Source organism: Mesocricetus auratus, unplaced genomic scaffold (genome assembly GCF_017639785.1).
Source record: "Mesocricetus auratus isolate SY011 unplaced genomic scaffold, BCM_Maur_2.0 Super-Scaffold_100018, whole genome shotgun sequence".
NCBI classification, from domain to species: domain Eukaryota; kingdom Metazoa; phylum Chordata; class Mammalia; order Rodentia; family Cricetidae; genus Mesocricetus; species Mesocricetus auratus.
The window spans coordinates 9,105,974-9,128,787 of record NW_024429199.1 but is presented as its reverse complement, the minus strand read 5'-3'; the positions used below and the strand labels follow the sequence as shown (position 1 = coordinate 9,128,787).

At 37.6% G+C, this 22,814-nt stretch overlaps 1 protein-coding gene across 2 annotated transcripts in view; it reads right to left on the bottom strand.

Annotated features, from left to right (window-relative positions):
* The window catches only part of Kpna5 (karyopherin subunit alpha 5), a 59,841-nt gene extending 37,762 nt beyond the window's left edge, over positions 1–22,079 (bottom strand). For both annotated transcript variants that reach the window (XM_040728113.1, XM_040728112.1), the window contains exons 1-8: positions 21,925–22,079; positions 15,878–16,011; positions 14,258–14,359; positions 14,037–14,136; positions 10,778–10,872; positions 7,888–8,019; positions 6,210–6,298; positions 418–517 (exon numbers count right to left, since the gene is read on the bottom strand). In XM_040728113.1, coding sequence (XP_040584047.1) covers positions 418–517; positions 6,210–6,298; positions 7,888–8,019; positions 10,778–10,872; positions 14,037–14,136; positions 14,258–14,359; positions 15,878–16,011; positions 21,925–21,928 — 756 coding nt within the window. In that variant the 5' untranslated portion in view covers positions 21,929–22,079. The remainder of the gene's footprint in view (positions 1–417; positions 518–6,209; positions 6,299–7,887; positions 8,020–10,777; positions 10,873–14,036; positions 14,137–14,257; positions 14,360–15,877; positions 16,012–21,924) is intronic.
* Between the last annotated feature and the right edge of the window lie 735 nt (positions 22,080–22,814).

The window sequence follows — 22,814 nt, the reverse complement described above, 5'->3', positions numbered from 1 at the left end:
GGCCTTTTTATAGTTATACTATTGAATTTCTTTTATAAAGTACAGCTAGTGAGAATGTTAGATGATTTATCACAAAATCTCTGTGTCATTTTCCATTTTCAATTACCTAACAGTGGATCTGGACAATCACCTTAGTTGTATGGGGGTTAAAGGAACAACTTCAATTTCCTATAAATGAAAAGAACTAGACTACAAACATTTATAATTCATCTGTAAGACATACAGATATCTGGATATAGTTGAGTTTCTGACCAAAGGAACTAGAGGCAAAGAAAAAGTAGAAATCTGTAAAATGTATTTAATTTGTTGAATGTATAAATAGTGTCTAGTTAATAGAGAAAATCACAAAAGTAAAGAAATCTTATCATGAACTTATTTATGGAAACAGATTTCTTAACTTGCATATTTCACTCATACCTTACTAAAATTTGGAGGAGGGTTTTTGCCTCTACATAAATTTGAGAGGGCCCATACAGCATTTCTGGTGGTGGTAAGTCTGTTTGAATTTGTTAATAACCTGCCAAGAAAACAAAAGAACTGTTATTTATATTCACTTTTCCATCTCAACTATTCTCTTGTAAAAAGTAAATTCTCTTTGATAGACTTTATAAAATATTTAAACTGATAAAAAAGAAAAGGAGAACTTAAAATTCTTTATAGTTTCATTAAAAATATTATCGTTCTATTTTTTCAAGTCTGAATCGAAGATCTAAACACTTAAATCATGATGATAATGGATGTCAGAAGAAATGTACAAGATTGTTTTTGTTAAAATAATGAAAATACTACATCATACAAAATCAGGAAACAGGGAATGTAATGTCAAGTGAAGGTCAGTTATAGGCAAAGGAAGTTCTTAGCTTTTATTTATTTTTAAAGATTTACTTTATTTATTGTGTGTACAGTGTTCTGCGTTCTGTTGTCCTTGCAGGCCAGAAGATGGGGCCAGATTTCATCACAGGTGTTTGCAAGACTCCATGTGGTTGCTGGGAATTGAACTCAGGACCTCTGGAAGAGCAGTCAGTGCTCTTAACTGCTGAGCTACCTCTCCAGCCCTCATTGTTTTTATTTTAAGAGGTCTTACAATGTGTTTTTAAAACTGGTTTGTAACGAATCCTGATAGATGCTAAGAAACTGAGTGTCTGAAACAAGAGTGTCTCTTCTCTCAGCTCCTAAGAAGTTACTGACAGTTCCCCATGCACACAACATAATGCTTCTGTTATTCTGTGGTTTCAATGAGACTGCCACCGACAGGCTCATATGCATTTGAATATTTAGGCTATCCCCAACTGTGGCTGTTTGGGAAGGATTAGTAAGCATGGTCCTGGTGGAGGAGGCATACCACTGGGGGTGGACTTGATTCCTGCTTGTGGCCTGGGATGTGAGCTCCTAGGTGCTGCTCCAGCTACCATGCCTTCTCTCTGCCAGGACAAACTCTAACCTTCTGGAACTGCAAGCCCAGCCCAATTAAACTCTTTTGTAAGATACTTTGGCCACGGTGTTTTAGCACATCAATACAGATGTAACTGATACAATTAGTTATGCTTTTTGCTAATTATGTCTAAACAGGAGACATACAAAGTAGTGAGATAGGTGACTTAGCAGGGAGGCACTTGCCACCAAGCCTGACAACTGGACTTCCCTCTGCAGGAGCCACATGATGGAGCAGAGAACTGACACCAATAAGCTGTCCTCTGAATCCTACAGGCACACACAAAATGATTAATAGCAGATTCCCTAATGTAGTTTTTTTGTTTGTTTGTTTTTAATTTTTAGGGAGGTATGGACCCTGGTGACATCAAACAAGTTCTTTATATCTTAGAAAAAGAGCACATGCACCAAATTAGCTAGGTAATTTCCGGAGTTTATTGAGCTGCTACAGACCTTCACAAGTCTGTTAAAAATACTGAGAACCTAGGTTAAAAAAAAAATCCTATTTTATAGTGACATCAGCAAAAATGGTGAAGAAGGGAACCCTAAGAAGATTCTCCCTCCCCAGAAGCACCACAAACAAACAGCAAACAATACAACAACACACTGCAAACTCTGTTCTTATCAGCTTTGTCAGAATTCTGGAAAACAGTCAAAAATTTACATCCATGAAAGGACCAGAATGTATCACTAAACATTTCTAGTGTTTTAATTCAAACTTGCCCAAACCCATCTCTCTAGCTTGGCACTGACTTTAAAATATCTTTTTTCCCTAGAGGATCCATGTTCCAGAGGAAGCAGAACAAGAGCATATACCTTGTTTCCAAGTGCTTATACATATGTTGCCAGCTTAGTGTGAACTCTAAAAAATGGATACAACGTGTGTTTGTCTTTACTTTGCCTATCTGAAAACTCTCTAAGGTGAAAAAGCAGCGAAACAACGCTTAGTAAAAATAAAAAACCTAGAGCGAAGAATATAGGGCAAATGGGAGATATTGAAAACATGGAAGGAAAAAGTAAGGAGTGAAACGCTCTGGAGCAGCAAGCCATTGGAAAAGACATCTAGATAGCAACACATCTTCTGGTCAGAGCCCACACTCAGGAAAACACCTGGGAAGGTCCTAGCCATCTGCCTGACTTCCAGGCTTAGCGTAAAGTAAGAGCTGAGTCACTGTGGTATCTGGTGCAGTTAAGCACCACATGGCTGATAGCATACAATTTTTAGAACATCTTCGAAGACTGGAGAATTAGCTCAGCCACTAAGCACTTTTTGCTCTTGCAAAGATACAGGTCTGGGTCCCAGCATCTATATGGTAAGTCACAACCAGCTGTTAACTCCAGTTCCAGGGGAGCCAACTACTTTTTTTTTTTTTTTATCTCTGCAGACATCAAGTACACACATGGTACATAGGCATACATGCAGGCAAAAATGCATAAAATAAAATGAATAAAACTAATTTTCATAATTGCCCCCTTCTTTTTATGCCTCCTAACATTTAAGATGATGTTAAACTATACTCCCCATTAAGTTAAAGGCACAGAAACACTAGAGACGACAACCAACAACACAAGCTTTCCAAAGTTAACTTAAAAAAAATTTTAAACAACCAACTATAATAAGGAACATTAGAACCCAGAGAGAATAATCCAAGTTCTATTATAATCAAAATATTGTTTTCAACAAGGAATTAAGAGGCATACAGAGTAAAAAAAAAAAATCAGACATTGAGTGTTACTATAATTAACATGCCGTAATTTTATTATCTTTTTTTTTTTTATTTGGTTTTTCAAGACAGGGTTTCTCTGTGGCTTTGGAGGCTGTCTTGGAACTAGCTCTTGTAGACCAGGTTGGCCTCGAACTCACAGAGATCCGCCTGCCTCTGCCTCCCGAGTGCTGGGATTAAAGGCGTGCGCCACCAACGCCCGGCTAATTTTATTATCTTAAATATGCTCAAAAATACTAAAAACTAAAAGATCTTAAGAATGAAAGGAAACAATAAAAAATAGACAACTGTCAATATGAAAATTATAGGACACTAACAGAAATTATAGGTTTGAAATTAAAAATTCACTAGGGGGTTTCAATAGATCTGAATGGGCAGAAAGAATCCATGCATTATCTCAAGGCAGTCCAATTAAAATGACAGGTGGTCTGAGAAATAAATGGAAGACAAAAATATAGAGAATATCCATGGGACATAATCAATCCTACCGATATATACATAATGGAAATATAAAATGAAAAGAAGAAACAGAGTAGAAAGAATATTTGTATCAGCAAACCAAGAAAGTGAGAACTCTAAGAAAAATAAACTGAAAGAAATTCACATTAGGACACATAAAGTCTCAAAGGCCTAATGAGGAAAATACCAGATGTGAAGAGACAAGTAGTTCATCATGTATACAAAGGCTCACTGGTGATGTTAACAGTTGTTTTCTCATTAACTATAAAGGAGGACAGAGGTAACGTGGTGACATATTTACAGAGATGAAGTTAAAAGAGTCACCCAACACATCTATAATCAACATTCCTTTGTCAAAGCTTCATGAGAAAGCAGGGACTCCTTGTCAATTTGATATGTCAAGGAAGGACATCAATGGTTGGTTTGCTTCACAAGATTGTCTAAAGGAAATCTTCCAGGCTGAAATAAAGGGCCAATCAAGAATAGCTAAAAACCACACAAATAAGGAACATTACTAAAGATCATGACATACATAAATGAGGAAGAAGCTTTTCCCTGTGACTTAAAGGGTAGCAATAGAACACAATATATAATGATATAACTTGTGGCAATAACAACTTAAAAGGCAAGCACAGAGCTGAGTTTTGAATAATTTTTAAACTAAATCAATGAAAGTTCCAGACAAAATTGTTGTTACGTTTAAGACGATAATTATTTTACTTCAAATAATCAAAAAGAAAAATAACTTTACACAACTTGAAGCCAATCAAGAGGAAAAAGACTCACTCAGAATGGGCTTATAAAAAGTGACTTCCTCTGGCTTCACTACTGAATACTATGGAAAATTAAGGAAGAATTCAGTATTTCTCAAGCACTTTGAAGTCTATCTGGACAATGTCACCCTCAAAGCAAAGGCAAGGACATCACAACAAACCTACAGACCACAGTAGTAAAGCTGTAGTTAACAATTCAGTGGCCTGCAAGCCAAGAAATCATTTCTGTGTTGTTGTTTATTAGAACAAAGGGCTGCAAACTAGTCTAGATGTTTCAATTTAGCCTATTTAATACCTCCCCTGAAAAGGTGATAGTTATTTCTTTCTTCTAATCATCTCTTTGTTTAGTTTTTTTAATACTTTGTTTAATATATATATATATATACATACACATACACACACACACACTCGTCATGGATATTTAACCTAAAGATCCTTTCAGTGAATGTTAATTACCTTGTATAAATAATCTCTCTTTCCAACAATTTTCTTACATTATAGTATAATGTATTTTTATTTTTTTTTAAAGATTTTTATTTATTTATTATACATACAGTGTTTTTTTCCAGAAGAGGACACCAGATTGAATTGTAGATGGTTGTGAGCCACCATGTGGTTGCTGGGAATTGAACTCAGGACCTCTGGAAGAGCAGTCAGTGCTCTTAACCTCTGAGCCATCTCTCCAGCCCCCTAGTATAATGTATTTTTAAATGTCAAGTGGTGAATACCCTCAGCAGTTAAGAGCACTCACTGCTCTTCCAGAGTTCACTTCTCAGCCCCATCTCAGGTAGCTCACAAGCACTGTAACTCCAGTTCTACAAACTCTGACACCCTCTTCTGTCCTCAGGCACCTGTACTCACATGAACATATGCCCAACAGACACATAAATACAGATAAATCTTTTAAGTAAAGCAGCCAGAGAAGAAACCATGTGCTCAGTTACTGTAAGTAAAAAGTAACTTTCAAGAATGCAAAGAAAAATCTCTTATGGTCATTGTTCTTCAGACATTTCAAAATCAAATAAAAAATTCTGCAGACATCATAAATACACAATTTGTTTAAGTATTAAAGATTTCATTTTATGAGGCCCTGGAAAGACAGTGCAGTGGCTAAGAGCATTTGCTGTTCCTGCAGAGGATCTGAGTAGATCCTAGCTCACAGCTTCCTATATATAACTCTAGTTTCAGGGATCTCACACCCTCCTTTGGTCTTCATGGACAACTGCTGTCATGTATATATGCCCTATCCCCAAATACACACACAATATATACGTAATATTTCTAATCTTAAAAAATGGCCATGCTATGGAACCACCTAAATGCTATTATCAAGTAGTACATGTCCTTGTTAGAATTATTTTAGCACTGAAGGCACCAAGTTTAAGTGATGACTACTAATAAGTACAGATTAAGAGAACATAGAAGACTCCGTGTGTATGTGTGTGTGTATGTGTGTGTGTGTATGTGTGTGTGTTTCAAGAAAGGTTTCCTCTGTGTAGCACTGGTTGTCCTGGAACTTGTCTGTAGACCAGGCTGGCCTTGAACTCACAGGGATCCTGTCTCTGCCTCCCAAGTACAGGGATTAAAAGCATGTGCCACCACCTACTGACTTCATAAAAGGCATTTTATAAAGGGTACAAATTGATTTTTTTTCTGATTTTACCTATTTTCTAGTAACTTTAGGCCTGGCAAATCATAGTAAAAACTACAAAATAAAATACTGTTTGAGAATTTAACTGTTATATAGAAATGGAGGAGTATATACCACTCTGTCCAAATGTAAAGTTAACTTAATTATGATAAACTGAAACACAATACTTACTCCAAAAGAGGTGGAAGTATCTCACAATTCAAAACAAAATCCCTGCATTCTGCATTGTCACCAGCAATGTTACCAAGTGCCCAAACAGCCTGAGAAAAATAAAAGAGACAATGGTTCTCAAGAACATGTGAAAAACCATAGGAAAGGAAAATTTTACATGAAATGCTATAATATTTAAATCATAAGGTAAGGGCACTTAAAAAGTTTCCCTTACACTCTAGTGAACTCCCAATACTAATCATAAAGAGTGGAAGGAGTCTATTTTGGATCTACCAAGAGAGACAAAATATATCTAGCAAAATTTCTTAGAAATTTGCTCCTTTGCCAAGAAATCTTCTAGCTACAATGGTACTGATTGTTGAATAAGAGAGAAAAATACATGAACAAAGTACAAATAATAACTGAGGTGAAAATTAGATTATCACTAAAAATTTAAAATTAATGTTTAGTATAATTTTAAAAGTAAATGGTAGTAAATTTTAATTATATAAGTACTTACACAAATGAAAATTATCATTTTATCATAGTCTCACTGCAAAGTTTTCATGGAAAAACAAAAGTATTATGTTTTCAACTGGGAAAGTTTTATTTTAGAATTTAAAATATGAATTGTTGTTTTTAACCTCTACTTGAAACCTAAGATTAAAATTTTTAAAAAAGTTTAAAATAAGGCAAGGAAAAAATACTTTAAATACAATTCTTACTATATGAAATAATATCATCAAGAGGAGGGCAGATGTGGTGATGTGTGCCTTCTATCCCAGCAGCACCTAGGGGGCAGAGGCAAGTGCTCTCTGTGTGCTTGAGGTCAGCCAAGGCTATACATATAGTAAGACCTGCCACCCTGTCTTAAAAAAGTATTCTCTGTCTGTGTTGGTGAAGCTAATATACACATTATCATTTTTATATTCTTTGACAGGGTAGTCCCTTTTCCTTAATAAAATAGCCAGATAACCCAGAAGCGCATAAAAAACAATACACAATGATGTTCACAATTATATTATTAACACTAGTAAGCTAGAAATAGCAAATGTAAAATTAAGGACTAGATAATGAATTACTGAAAAATATGAGTTCGTACTGGATAATTGGTAACATATTTTTGGAGAAGTAACCTCACTAAGAAAACTTTCCAATATTAGTGATAAGTAGATACAAAATTTCATGAAACTAAATGATGAACGGAATAGGAGATCAACAGATGAACATGTAGAGCAAAAACAAAAGTACCCAACTTTGATTTTCTTTGGATGATCTACTTCATCATATTATCAAAATTTCCTTCTTAGAAGAAAACTTTGAAAATTGACTACTGAAATCTATTAAAATGATTCCATTCAATGTAATGCAGTATTTTTCAAATAAAACGTGCCTTATACATGAAGAGAAAAGGTCAGTGCATCCCAGACATAAGCCTGGCAGCCGCCCACGATGCCCCGGTTGCACTCCTTTTATGTCTCTCTGAGCTCTTTCATGTACAGAAAGATGCTGAGACCATTCTCACCAAAACCTCGGAATTACGGCTAGAGCAGTTCATTCTTACCCACTTCATATCTGAGACTGAAAAAAAATTAATGTATTTTAAATAAAAACGAAGAGAGGTCAAAATTACAAGTAGTATTTTCTAGAGAAAATTAAAATCTCTATATACAACATGCTGCACAAGTTAGAAACTTACCTGCTCCTGCACATCTTCATGTTCTGAAGTGAGGAGTTTGATGAAAATTGGAACAGCTCCGGTTTCAATCACTACCTTGGTATGCAGAAAAGTTCCAGATGCTATATTAGTCAATGCCCAGGCAGCTTCAAACTAAGGAAAGAAAAGTAAAATGAATGAAAGCATAAAGGAAATGTCACAAAAGGGAAGGAGGAAGAAATAGAGCAAAAAAACAAAACCTAAAGAGACTGACTTATGATTATGAAAAAAACATTGAGAAAATAGGTTTATAGATGGAAAACCTTATTTAAAAAAGCAAAAGACTCGGGCTGGAGAGATGGCTCAGTAGTTAAGAGCACTGACTGCTCTTCCTGGGGACCCAGGTTCAATTCCCAGCACCCACATGGCAGTTTATGACTGTCTGTAACTCCAAGATCTCACCCTCACACAGATATTCATGCAGGCAAAAGACCAATGTACATAAAAAAAAAAAAAAAAAGAAGTAAATAAAGTACAAAATGGCGGCTGTTTTCCTAAAAAAAAAAAAAAAAAAAGCAAAAGACTCTTCAGATTATACAAACTAATACCAAAAAATGAGATATACTTACAGAGTAAAAGAATCATAAATGCTATCTGCTTCCAGAGGGGTCATGTTGCCCCAACCTCATTTAAGAACATGAAAATTAGAATGCCAGACACTTAGGTATTTGTTCAACATGAAGGTTTTATTATTAACAGAGGTGGGCCTAGAAGTTTGCTACTCTTTCATACAACAGAACTGCTGAAAGACTAAAAAAGCCCAGGGATATAATTTATATTTAACATCAATGGAGATGATAGCCCTCATCAGTTGTAAATAAGGAAATAAGTAGAAATAGAAAGCAACTACAAGTTTACAAATTTCTCCTCGATGTCCCCGAAGAGAATGCCTTAGTGAAGATTGGAATACATTAGTGAAGTCACAAACCTACTGAAGAACTGGGGGAAAACAATGGATGCACAGCTAAGATTTCAAAGGCAGAAGCTGGAATGATGGCTCAGTGGTGAAAAGCATGTATGCTCTTACAGGGACCCATGTTTGATTCCCAGCACCAAAATATGGCGGCTTAAGTTGCCTTTAACTCCAGATGTAATGCCTCTGACCTCTCAGGGTATTGGCACTCATGTGCAACATAACCATGCGCATAAACACAACTATATTGTGTGATAGTAATGGCAATTCTTTTGATGTGTTACAAATGTAAAACATCTGTATATTCATTTGAAGTTTCCCAGTTTTTAAAAGCCTCATATCTACTTCACATGCTTTAAAATGTGTGCATGCCTAACAAAAATTGTCTACAGAACAATGTGTCCCACAGGGAACTAGTTTGAACTAATGGTCTGGACTAGCAGATTAATATCCACTTTGTTAACAATATGGAGCTATCTCAAATTACACTGATGAATTTCATCGGGACCAAATAAAGATTTGAGTTCCTGCTCTTGCATACACACCACACTGTTTACACCTGCTATGTTCTCATGAAGTATACCTTAATTCGTCCCTAATCAATTGCTCCATCCTCTGGGTTTCCAGAGCATTTTTTTCCTAGCTCTGCGACAGTACTAAGCACACTGTGTTACTTCTTATCTCGGTATATTTACCTTCTGCAAGGTAGCTGAACTTCTGCAAGCAGGAACAGTGTCTTAAGTGTGGACTTACAATATCTTATATAATGCCTGGCTCTCAAGTTAGCACTCAATTATTTATTTATTTATATCCATTCATTTCTTCTTTCATTCACTGGAAGTAAAGAGCCAAATAATAACAGATACCAGAGACCTGAGGAATAGTTTATACTCACAGCTTAAATAAAGGAGAGACTAGAACCAGTATTACTTCAAATTCAAAATAACTGACCTGAATAAAGTAGCCTTTTCCTCAGAGACTCTGATTGGAAATTCTAAACATTTTTTTTCATTTTCATATGTATTACACATTCTTTTGCTTATGCCTAAAATGGAACCTTTCCCAAACTACTCAGACAAGTGGACCACTACTCCCAATTGCCATTTCAGCAACTGTGTCTCAACAGTTCTTCACTACTGACAGCAGCACTCATTTTAGATGCAAGTCTTTTCCAATTCCTAAAAGGTAAGTCTGACTCTAGTGTACACACAGACATCAAAGCGAGAAAGTATCTCTTTTCATAGCATCAAAATGTTTGCAAACTAGCCAGGAGGCAGAGGCAGGCAGATCTCTGTGAGTTTGAGACCAGCCTGGTCTACAAGAGCTAGTTCCAGGACAGACTCCAAAGGCACAGAGAAACCCTGTCTTGAAAAACCAAAAATAAAAAATAAAAAAATGTTTGCAAACTCCACTAAATTATCACCAGCAGCAAATGATTTGGGAGATGTTAGCCATTATCAGAGCTCAGAGATAATGCTCTCTAGGAAAAAAAAAAAGTAACATTGGTTAATCAGCTAAAAACATTTTAAGCAGTTATTTAAAAACCAACAGAGTTGGATGTGGTGGTTCAGGCCTTTAACTGTCACATTACCAGGGGCAGACAGACCTCCATGAATTTAAGGCCAGGGCTACATTGACAAACCCTGTCTCAGAGAGAAAGAAAGAAGTTTAATAATGAGATTAACACTTCAGTGTGAGTTTTCTAAAGAAAATATTTAACAAAGGCTGACACCTGTAGAATATCATTAATATTAGCTGTGATTTTATGCTTCCGGAAACTATTCAGTAAAATAATTCCTAACAGAAACTAGCGCTGTAGCCATGCCTCAGCCAAGAGTGATACCTGTTTTTTCTTTAATTGTCAAGTGCTTAATGAATTCTTAGTTAGCATGGGAGCCATTTCTGTTAGAAACTCCGTCATTTCTAGAAGGAGATAAAGAAGGAAAAGTTCAGACTCACTTGTAAAGTACAATTTTCATTTCGTTCAAGAAATTTCACGAATCTCTGTACAACTCCTGGTTTCTGTATAACTTGATCTATTGGTGGATTGGGTTCTAAGATATAAAAAAGAAAGGTTGTTACATAAACACAGAAAGACAATAAACTGATCCCCGTTTCATGCCATAAGATATCATGGCTCCTTTTCCTTGTGCTGTGATAAAATATCCCGACAAAAGAACCTTAGAGAAGTCAGTTACAGTCCATCATATCAGGGAAGTCAGAGCGGTAGCTTCTGGGTTGGTGTTCCTGTAGGTCGTCTGTTCTCTTCCTAGAAATTTACCTATTACCTATTTCACTTAAATTCACTACTACCGCTTATCAAACTTCCTTAGCTGAAATCTTTTCACCTATGTTCCATGCCATACTTTCGTGTGTCTATTAGATGCACTTGTTTTTACAACTTTTTTTTTTTAATGAAGCATAGCCAAGCTACATAGACTATCATACTCAACCAGACTGGTACTAAATAAAAGTTGTTTATCAAGTCACATGAGGCAGAATTCTCATTTTCCCTCTGACTTTTGCACAGCTGACAAAATTACATCCAGTACATTTTTTCCAAGTACTGTACATGATAGTCCAAACTTTTCAAAATGTTCATCCTTCCCCTTCTTACAAAACACATTTCTACCCCTTTACCCTCTACCTTTCAAACTGTCAGAATTTTAGGAATAGGGTTACCAGCTTCAACTTTTTTTTTCTTTTCCTGACAGAAAACTCTGAACTTTTCTGTTTTTAAAGGACAGAAATTCTGTGGGGTTTTTTTGAGGACAGAAGTGATGGGATGGGAGATGAAAACATAGGAGGTGTGGTTAGAAGGCAGTGAGAAATGGACACTGAACCAGTAGCTACATCAGTATCTACAAGTAAACACAGACACAGACCTGTCAGTTACATAAGAATACAAATGCAGTCTCCTCTGGCAAAGTTCAAAGCAACATTTTTTTTACCATTCCTTCTAAAAGAAGTTAAATAAGTGCACTAGAATTATCAGCTAATTTAACACATACCATGAACTGTTATTAATATCACAGAACAAAACAAGTCTATATAATTTAAACATAATCAAAAATGTAAAATATATGCTTCAGTAGTGAAAATGAAATGTAATACAGAACAGAAAAACTTTGGGGAAATTTCTGTAAAACTGGAATTGAAGAAGTGTAACTGTGATTTACTTACAAGAGAGGCCATGATGGGGAAGCAGACAAAGGGATTTTAGCAAAAGGTTATTATCTGACTTGAATCCATGCTGGATTTAATGCTAGGCTATGCAGCAGCCAATGACAAACATAAGTCTGTCTAGTGGTCACAATCAGAATACTATTTAGTGATGAAGAAATACAAGTTTCCTGCTGTTTTTGCTTACAGTTCTATTTATAGCTGCTTTCCCATGTTTTCTACACTGACAAGTTAAGTAAAATTAAAGTAAGTCTTCTATCCCAGATACATCTGGAAGGAATCCATGTCAATCAGTTGAAAAAAAAAAACCAAAAAAACATTATAACCCCTGTTTTATGTCTAACCTAGGCTAAAAAAATCCAGCTATGAAGAAAAATGAAAAATGATTGTTTGACACAATAGAGTTTAATAGAAACACAACAGTTTGAATAATTACAGGAAATAGTCTTCTTATTACAACAGTCTCAATTCAGATAATGATGTCACAGAAAATGGAAAGATTAAACACCTTCTAACTATGTTCTTACTTCAAAGAATCAAAATAAATTCAATAATGATTAAGATGTCGAAAAATAATTGAGAGGAACTTCAAAATTCTCAAATATAATGTACAGAAATCCTATCAATTAGATATGATACTATGCATGTGTCAAAAACAAATCTTGAAAAGGAATATAATGAAAAAACTTGAATCAGGCAAAATAAACATCACCTGCAAAGATACTCTAAAGTGCAGAGATAAAAAAGAGGTCATTCTTGACTATGTAAGTATTTCTGAAATTGCTGGAAGATGAAGAATGATATATAAAAGTTAAATGTATTTATAAAAAGTAAATCTCTTTGGTAATTTTTCTTGTATTAAATGTTTTTACACTTATTTTAGTGGTGTGTGTATACATGTTCACAAATGACTGCATGCCACTGTGCAAGTGTGGAGAACAGAGGGCAACTTCCAGGAGAGTCGGTTCTCTCCTTCAAGCACACAGCTCCAGGCATCAAGCGCAGGTCACAGTTTGGTGGCCAACATCTTTACCCTCTGAGCGCTCCTGTGGGCCCCTCCTTTATAACTGCTTATTGGTAAATAAGAGAGCAAAGACAAAAAGTCTTAGAATCTATGCTGACCAAACAACAAGCTTTCATTTCCTCCTCACCTAGAAAACGTTACCTTTCTTAGGAAACTGAGGCCAGTGATCCGGGGTCATCTGCTAATTCTTAACAGCCTTAAAATTCCTTTTTAAAATTACCAATTCAAATTACCAATTCTATACACCATACATATGAAACAATACTAATATTAACTGGATAAATAAATGGCCATATTCACTACAAATGATCAGTGCATAATGAAAGAATTGGGTATATCTGAACTCCCAGCACTTGGGAAAGTAAGGCAGGAAGATGGAGAGTTTGGGGTCAACCTTAGCTACATGGTAAAACCTAGTCTCCTCTAAAAATGAACAAATGAAAAGTTTCTAAAAAAAATATTTCTATAAAGAATTATAGCCTTTTTTATTGGTATCAAAATTATTTTTAGATATGCTTCTTTAGATTCTTCTGCAGTGTGTTTATTTTTACAACATATTTTTTTTAAAAGATGACACTAAAAATACTTGTTTTTTGGACAGGATCTCTATGCAGCCCTGGATGGCTTAGAACTTCTGATGTAGACCAGGTTGGCTTCCAACTCAGAGATCTGCCTGCCTCCTCCTCTCAAATGCTGGAATTAAAGGTAGACACAGCCAAGCCAGATGCTGAGGCAGGTGAGCCTACCTATATGAGTTGGAGCTTGACTCACCTAGTGAGTTCCAGGCTACCCAAGGTTAGACAAAGACTCTCTCTCAAAGAAAAACAGCAAAAGGAAACAAAGGAGCACACAACCATACTAGGCTAAACTACATTTTAAAGAGAAATTAAGACCTGTCTCTGTTAAAAAAAAAAAGTGTGTGGGGGGAAATAAGTGTCTCAAAATTTTAAAAAAAGAATAATCTCTCCCATAACATTGTAATATCAAACAGACACAGAACGTCATTCTTGCCTTTAGACAGCAGCTTTCTGAATTTCTGTGTTGCCGTCAGCTGCTGCTCAGCATTGCTAGAGAAAACCATCTGAATCATATCTGCAGTGATCACGTCTTCCTAAAACACAGAAATAAAATTAACATGCAAACATTTCACATGCATATTATTCATATTACATGATGTGTCTCTGAAATATCATGAGGCAAATATAATCCAAAACACATTTTGCACAGTGTACCTCTGGAATGGGAACAGTGGAACTGATATCTGGGTCCTGGATGGGGCTCTCTAGCATACAGTCATCGTTTCTGGGCAAAGACACGTTTCTGCGTTTGAACAACTGCAACAAAGAGAAATTATTTTATAATACCCAGTTTTCCAAGATACTCAACTGTCATGGGATTCATATGAGTAAACAAAATGGTTTTTATAATTCAAACTATTAAACAGACATTTACATTTTATAGGACCTGAAAAAGCATGTATTTCTTTATTCAATTACTAACTGCTGGAGAATTTTTCTAAGAAAATCGTTACTACGGGGTGGAGAGATGGTGCAGTGGTTAAAAGTGCATACAGCTCTTGCAGAAGGCCAGAGTTAGATCCCAGTACCATGGTTGGATTCTCAGTGCCCAATTTGACAACTTATAAGTATGTGTACCTTCAGCTCCAGGGCAACTGATACCTCTGGTTTCTATGGGCAACTGCACTCATGTGCACATATCCTCACACAGACACACACACATACACAAAATAAATAAAAACATCCTAAAAGGGAATATTGATCTAAAAAGTGAATCACATCGTATAAATAGCATGTTACAGAGCTGATATAGCCAATTGACAAGCCCTGGAAACTGGGTGTGGTGGTGCATGTCTAGGTAGAGGCAGGAGGATCTAGAACAAAGACCATCCTCAGCTACAAGAAAATCTGAGGTCAGCCTGGGCTACATGAGACATTGTCTAAGCAAAATAAAATAAAGCAAGCAATAGGAGAAAATTCTCAGGAAAAATAGCCCTATACTTGTTATTTCCATTGTTAATAAAAACAGAAAGATAAAACAACCAAAAAAATCTTTTTGTGCTTTGATGACTAAATTAATACAACTCTTCCTCAGTCTGTACACACTTTTGTTTTTTAGTCCACAGGTTTTTTTTGTTTGTCTGTTTGTCTTTTGATGTAAGTCCTGCAAGCTACTGCAAACAGGAGCGGAAAAACCATAATTATTATATTTGTAAGCAGGCCTTCTTGGACTTTTTTGAATAATCCCTTTCATACATCATTTTTAGTTTGCTATTTTAAGGACTACTTATTTATTTATTATTATTTGTTATTATAGGACTGCTTACTTATATTTCCAAATCTACATAGGAATAAAAAGTGCTGAGAAGTATTCTCTTAAATGACTTTATATTCTTTATGTTGCATACGCAAAGTATAAATAGGGGTTATAAAATATAGAAATATATTAGGAAATATAGAAAGCATAAAATGAAAACATAGAAAGATGACTCTACCTTCTGATTTATGAAATACACAAATGTATGCAATGTGTTTTCTGGGGACCAAACTGGACGGGACCTAAACTACTCAAGGGTAAACATTTTTAGCAGTGGGAAGAAATATGGTAACAAAATGCTCATTAGCACAAGAGAAAACTCCTCTAGTCAGTAACTAAAACAGTACAAGATCCTAATTAATGAATTTACAGAGAATTAAAGGATAGAGCTAGCAAATCAATTTTCTCAAACATTTAACATTTAAAATTTGCTAAAATGCAGCAACGATAATTAAGCTGCAAACCTGCACATGAGGTACAGATTGCTACTAAGCAAAACTAAGTATCTAAGAACTCACCTGTTCTGCCCTTTTTTGCTTTCGAAGTTGTATTCCTTCTTCTTCTCTCCGCCTTCGCATCTCTTGAGGATTTAAGGCTTTGTTCTTATAACTTTTCATTCTGTAGTTATCCTTCCCTGTACTAGCCATTGAATCTTAGGAGAAGAAAACAGACAGGGATAACTCTCAACATATGAGGCTTAGTGTAGGCAACTAAATTTAAGCTCAATAGATTACACCAGACCAAAAATACAGTCTCTCATTCCTCTATGATATTAGAGAAAAAATGACCAAATACTTCAGTATTTATTTCTTAGTCTTAGCACATTTCTTGATGCCTTAAAGACCACTTGAGACCCTAGCAACTTACTTTAAAAAGAGGTTTATTTAGCTGACAGGTCTGGAGGCCAGGAAGATGCCAGTAGATGCCCCACTTTGTGATGGAGCCTCAGGCTAATTCATACACAGCAGCAAAGCAGAAAGGCAAAGCCAGTAGGCATTTGTAAAAGAGATAAGGGGACAAAGTTGCTGGCCCAAGGAGCGTCTATACTGGCAATGAAATTTGAACACAAATTTTGTCAAGAACAAATCATATCTAAGCATTAGCAATATTAAATGAATAACAAATTTGGGTCTAAAACCACTCATCACCCTTATTTCACAGAGTCCAAGATTGAACAGCTTCACCCTTTGTGGCTTGTTAACATTTCTGACAGATATACATGTTTCAATCACTGTCAGGAAATGAATTGTCTGGGTAAAAAAAAAAAAAAAAAACTGCTGGCAAAGTCAGGAAACAGCCAGTATTATACAACCCCAGTTTCAATAACATATGGTATTAGCACCAATAAGCACACTTTAAGTATTTATTGGAGTCTGGCTTCATGGTCATTGTGTTATAACTATTATCAATTTCAGTTCTCTATTATAATTAGTTCTTTTGTAGCAATGAAGTATTGGTACATTTTATTTCTAAAGTTCTATTACAAATGAATTTTAAAATAGCAACACAAAGTCAAGTGTGGTGGCACATACCTTTAATTCCAACACTTGGGAGACAGAGACAGTTGGATCTCTGTCAGTTCAAGGCCACCCTGATCTACATTGAGAGTTCTAAACCACAGAGAGGTAAACAGTGAGATCCTGTGTTGAGTGAAGCCTTTTCCTTGTCAGTCGTTTTGGTTTTTCCCCACCAGTTGCCTGGGCTCTGTTGTGTTGTAGTCCCCAAATAACACATAAGACGCTGTATTAATTATGAAGCTGTTGGCCTTGCTTGTTTTATACTGGCTAGCTCTGACTTAAGTATTTACCCCGTAATTGTTAATCTAATTATTTCTCTTACTGGAGAATAGTTCCGAACTTCTTACCCCTATGGCAGCTACATCTTGACTCCCTGTGTTTCTCCGACCCAGAGTCCTCCTGGACTCCTACTCCCACCTATCTTGCTTCCCTATTGGCCAACAGTGCTTTATTGACATATACACAGGACTTCCCCATCAATCCTGTCTCAAAAAAACATAAACACAAACATTTTTAAAGTATAAATATGAAGTATTATGTTTGAAATATACATATTAGTTTCACATTCAGAAACTTAAAACCTTTTAATAAAGCAATATTATACTGATACATGATATATTTGATGCTTATGTTATAACCTATTCCACCAGGTTTACACATGAAGACTAAACAGTAGTCTACAGCAGTATTTCAATTGTAAGTTTAATGTGGCAGATACTTCATGATTACTTAATACACAATGTGTTAAGTTTGAAGAACATACCAGGCTTGGCCAGAAACTAATGAAATCAATTGCCAGGTGATGGTGGTACACATCTTTAGTCCCAGCACTTGGGAGCAGAGGCAAATGGATCTCTGAGTTTGAGGACAGTCTGTTCTACAGAGAGAGTTCCATGACAGTCAGAGACCCTGCCTTGAAAATCAAACAAAACAAAGCAAACAAAAATAAACAGAAAAAGCCGGGCGTTGGTGGCGCACGCCTTTAATCCCAGCACTCGGGAGGCAGAGGCAGGCGGATCTCTGTGAGTTCGAGGCCAGGCTGGACCGACAACCTCCAAAACAGAGAAACCCTGTCTCATAAAACCAAAAAAAAAAAAAACAGAAAAGGCTTTCATCTGTCATCTCTGATATGAGATGCTAATTAGTTTTTAGATGTACAAACAATAAAGTAGACTAAAATATATGCATTAAATACTGTGAGAGCACAGTAAAACAAAGCAATTAACTGTCCCTTAGGAAGCTCAAAAAGACTTCACTGTTAACTCTCTGTAGAAGGATAGAAAAGGAAAAAAAGAACAAGCATTTCAAACAGAAAGAATATATGAAGATAAAATGACAAAAAAAAATGTGAAAGAAACCTGGCATAAACATGGAGCAGTAAGAAAAAGTGTGCCTCAACCAAGGACTCAAGGGAAAGAGACAGGCTATGAAGTTATAAACATGAAACAAATATGGTTCCTGAGATCCAGCTGACACAGTCTCACTGGATCCTATGGAGCAGAACTAAAGAAACCAAGTGAAATCTCTTTGATCGTGCTGCTGATATTAATTGTAGTCACTATAATAGATGAATACTGACTTTAGGAGACTGTTTGAAGCTATAGATGGCTAAAAATGCTAGTGAAAACACAGAACAAGGGTCCTGACTCAATTATCCAATGTCATGGAGAGTCACAAGAAGAAAGGTGACCAAGAAAACTCTTCATGGTATTCACATTTCAGTGAAAAAATGGCAAGAGGAAAGGAAACAGGACAGAGAAGAGTGTAAGAGAAAATAAGGGAGTAGGGTGAATGCAAGAAACAGGAGCCAGAGAAGTATTTGAACTGTACTGGTATTAATAATACACATGTAAATATATTTTATTCTTTCATTGATTAATCAAGCAAACAAGCCAAGTACCAAACCAGACAGCAGATTTGGTAATTAGAGGTCACTGGTAAAGACAGTAAAACAGAGTTCACTACTAATGGAGTTCAAATTAGAACATAACGGGCTAAGGCCTCAAGAATGAAGGGAAAGGTTTGTTTGTGGATTGGAGGCGTAGCTTAGTGGTAAACTATGATCTCAGAATATATGACACATTTATAGCTAGTCAAAATCCAGTTTTAACATATCTAATGTGTTTCAGCAATTCATATATACCTATGTGGTGGTCTGAGTGGGACTGGGCATCATAGGTTCCTATGTTTGAAAACTTGGTCCCCAGTTGATGGAACTAATTGGGAAGGATTAGGAGAGGCAGGCTGTGAGGTTTCAAAAGCCTTTGACTATTTCCAGTGTCTGTCTTCCTGCCTTGTGGTTATTTCTAGATTTTTGTGAATTCTCAGTTACTGCTCCAGTGCCATGCTGTTGGCCTGCTGCCAAGCTCCCTATCGTGATGGTCATGGACTCTATCCCCCTGAAAATGTAAGACTCAAGTAAACTCTTCCTTCTAAAATTGCCTTGGTCATGGTGTCTTATCATAGCAGCAGAAAAATAACTAAGTCAACCTGCAAACAAAAATTAGAAATTGTTAAATGAAGGCTAATTAATAACAACGTATGTACTGTTCTCTGTTTCGTGTATTCCGAGCACTAAGCTGGAGAGATGGCTCAGTGGCTAAGGGTGTACTGCTCTTACAGAGGACCCCAGTCTGCTTGCAGCTCACAAATCTCCATAACTTCAGCTCCACAGGACTCAGTGCCTCTAGCACCCGCACTTACATACCCATGAAGAAATAATTGTAAACGGTAAAAACAAATTTAGGAAAACCCATTTTTAAAATTCTCTCTAATTTCACTAACAGCTTTGGCTTAAGTAGAAAACCAAGAAAAAACTTACTTCTGAAATAACTCAACATTAGTTACTGAAATACTCTATTTGTAGAAATAAATCTTTTGAACTTTTCTCAGTTACACGTGTGGCATTTTCTAGACTACTGGCATTTAAACATTTTCGAGCACACGTTTTTATATATGTGGAATACATATACCCATCTTCAATATCTATTTATTAATTTGTGTATGTCTATGCTCCTCTATGTCAACACCAGAGGTCAACCTTAGGCTTCATTTCTCAGGAGTCATCCTGCCTGTCTCAACTTCCTAGCAATGGGGATCACAAAAGTGACACATGGTTGCTTTATTTTTAAAGACAGGATCTCACTTGTAGCTCTGGCTGGCCTACAACTTGCTCTACAGACCCAGTTGTCCTTGAACCCATAGATAAGCCTAGCTCTGCTTCTCAAGTGCTGGGATTAAAGACACACACCATCACGTCTGGCCTTTTACATGGGTGCTGAGGATTAAAGGTCCTCATACTTAGCCAGCTAGCTCCCCAGCCTTTCCAACACTTGTAGCAGGCTTTCTTGCACCGACAGCCCCCAAATCATGACACAGAGACTAGGCTTCTTTCTAGCTATATTTAAACAAACGTATATTAGCCCATTTCTTCTAGCAATCTATGAGCTGCCCTGAGGCTCGTTTACTAGTCTACATACTGTCCATCCTGCTTTCCTGCTTCCTGGCTGCCCTCCAGCTCCCTTTTTTCTCTGCTGCCCCGCCTATCCCTCCCCTGCCTAGCTGTGGTCAGTCAGCTCTTTATTAGACCAATCAGGTGCCTTAAGCAGACAAGGTAGTGAAACAGTAACACGTCTATCTTTACATAGTGCAGCATAAACAAATCCAACATAAACAAATACAAGGCACCTTTATATACCTAAACAATTATTCTACAACACAAAGGCAGCCCATCTTTACACAGTAAAACAAATATTCTATTCCACGCAAGTATTTATCTCTACACATGTATTACTATCGCAATCATTACTCCATTGTGAAAAATCACAAAACTAGTCATTTTCTTCAAGGAATCAATTTAAAATGTAAACTAACTGAAGTTCTAATCTTTACTTCTCACATTTGTTTGGATCACTTTGGGCCCTTCTCCACTAAACTTTTGCATTCCAGATGCTTCTCAGATTATTAGCAAATTTGTACTCCAAATAAAATGTAGCTCTAAGAACACATATTACTTTCTTTTTCTTCAATGATACTGTCTGCATCTTTGCCCTCTTCATTGTGCTATCTCACCTAAAAGAAATTTACTTAGCTGGAAAACAAAGTTTTTAAGGACTGACACTCAAGGGCTGGAATTTCACAAAAATTATTTGAAATACAAGAAATGCTATGCAGACATCTTAAATTTGCCAAACTGAAGGTTTCTTTTTTTTTCATTTATAAACTTAATTTTTATCCAGTTCATATACACTCCACGTTGGCTGAAGCTAGGCACATAACTGGAACTGAACTTCCAAGGGTCTTTGTGTTCCTGACATTTGTTAATGCAATTTCTCAAGTCAGTGAGGCCTTCACTTTTCTGCACGTGGCCACCTGCTTTAAAAAACGACAAGCCTGTTCAGAGAGAGGCGTGCCAACGCTGAGCTCCTACGACCATACACACAGTGAGGCAAAGTTTCCTGCCTCCGTTCAGCAACACACGCACACACACACAAAACACACACACACAAAACACTAGCCATTATTGAATACTGAAATTGAGAGACAAGCCAAACTCCTCTTGTCTTTTCCCCTTGTTTTCCCAGGGGTAGAAAACGTCCGGGTTTGGATGTCGGAGCTGACATCTCGCTACGCCCTCTCAGGGCTTCCGAATCCCTCCATCTACGATGCGTTACGTTTTCATCATGACGCGGGGAAGGGCCGGCTGACAGAAGGAAGCCTGGAGCCCAGGGTTGCTGGCGTCGGGGACAGGAGGCTGGAGACGCCTGCTCGGGTGCAGCACGGAGGGGTCCCCTAGGGTGGCAGCCGCTGCACACCGGGATGAACTCACGATCGCTTACGGAAATTACCGGGGAGCCACGGCCCGCAGGACGGAGACCGGACGGACGGCGGCCACGCCCCCCAGCCGCGGCCCTCCCGGAGCGGGCGTTTGAGGCGCGGGGCGCGGTCCCCGGAGCCGTCCTCGGAGACAGGGACGCGCACCCACCCCGGCAGCACCCCGAGGTCCCAGCCCCGCGCTCGCGCGGCCGGCGTGCGTCACTCCCACTTACCCATTCGCGCGGTCCCCCTCCCGAGCCCCGACTTGCAGCCTCCCGCGGTGACCGCGGCTGCCGACGCCACAGGGCGGACGGACGCTCCGCCTCGACCGCGGCGCGCAGCGATCTGTTTGAGCAAGCCAAGATGGCCGCCTCCAGCGCCCCTTCCCCAGACCCTAGGCCGGCTCCCAGAAGCCCTTGCGGAGGGGGCGTGGCGGAGAGCTTGGTGGCAGAGGGGGCGTGGCTGCTCGGCGGGTGGCACTGAAAGAAGGCGTTGGGCTGGCTTGCCCCCCAAGGGGACAGATACGCTGACCCTTAAGCTTTACCTGGCTGTCAAGACTGTCACCAGTCCTCCCTGTGCCTGCAAGGGCGAGCTTTTTTTTTTTTTATCGTTCATTCATCTACCCCTGCGTTCTAGAATATTATATTGAGAGTATTGTGTATACCCAAAATCCCATTTACTATCGGGGATCTATGCCCACACCGGTTTTTAAGAAGCAAAACAAAAACTCAAGGCTCTTGAAAGTCACACACACCTTTACAAACTTCTTAGGATGTTCTCTCTCGTGCATGCTCTCTCTGTCTCTGTGTGTTTCTGTCTCTGTCTCTCTGTCTCTCTCTGTCTCTGTGGTGGGGGCTTAAGAAATAATCTTAAAATGTAATCATGACACAAAGTCTTGCTGTGTGTAGCCCTGGGGGACCATCACGTAGTTCAGAAAGAATAGCTTCCTACAACAAATCTCTGCTTTGGTCTCTCAAATGCTTGTTTCAAGTTTTGAATTTACCTTTTTTTTATAATTTTATGTAAACCTGAAGGTTATCAACACATGTCATCTCCTATCGATGCAAGAATTAACTCCAGATGAAGTATTCTAAATTATAGCTAACTCACACAAGCCCAATAA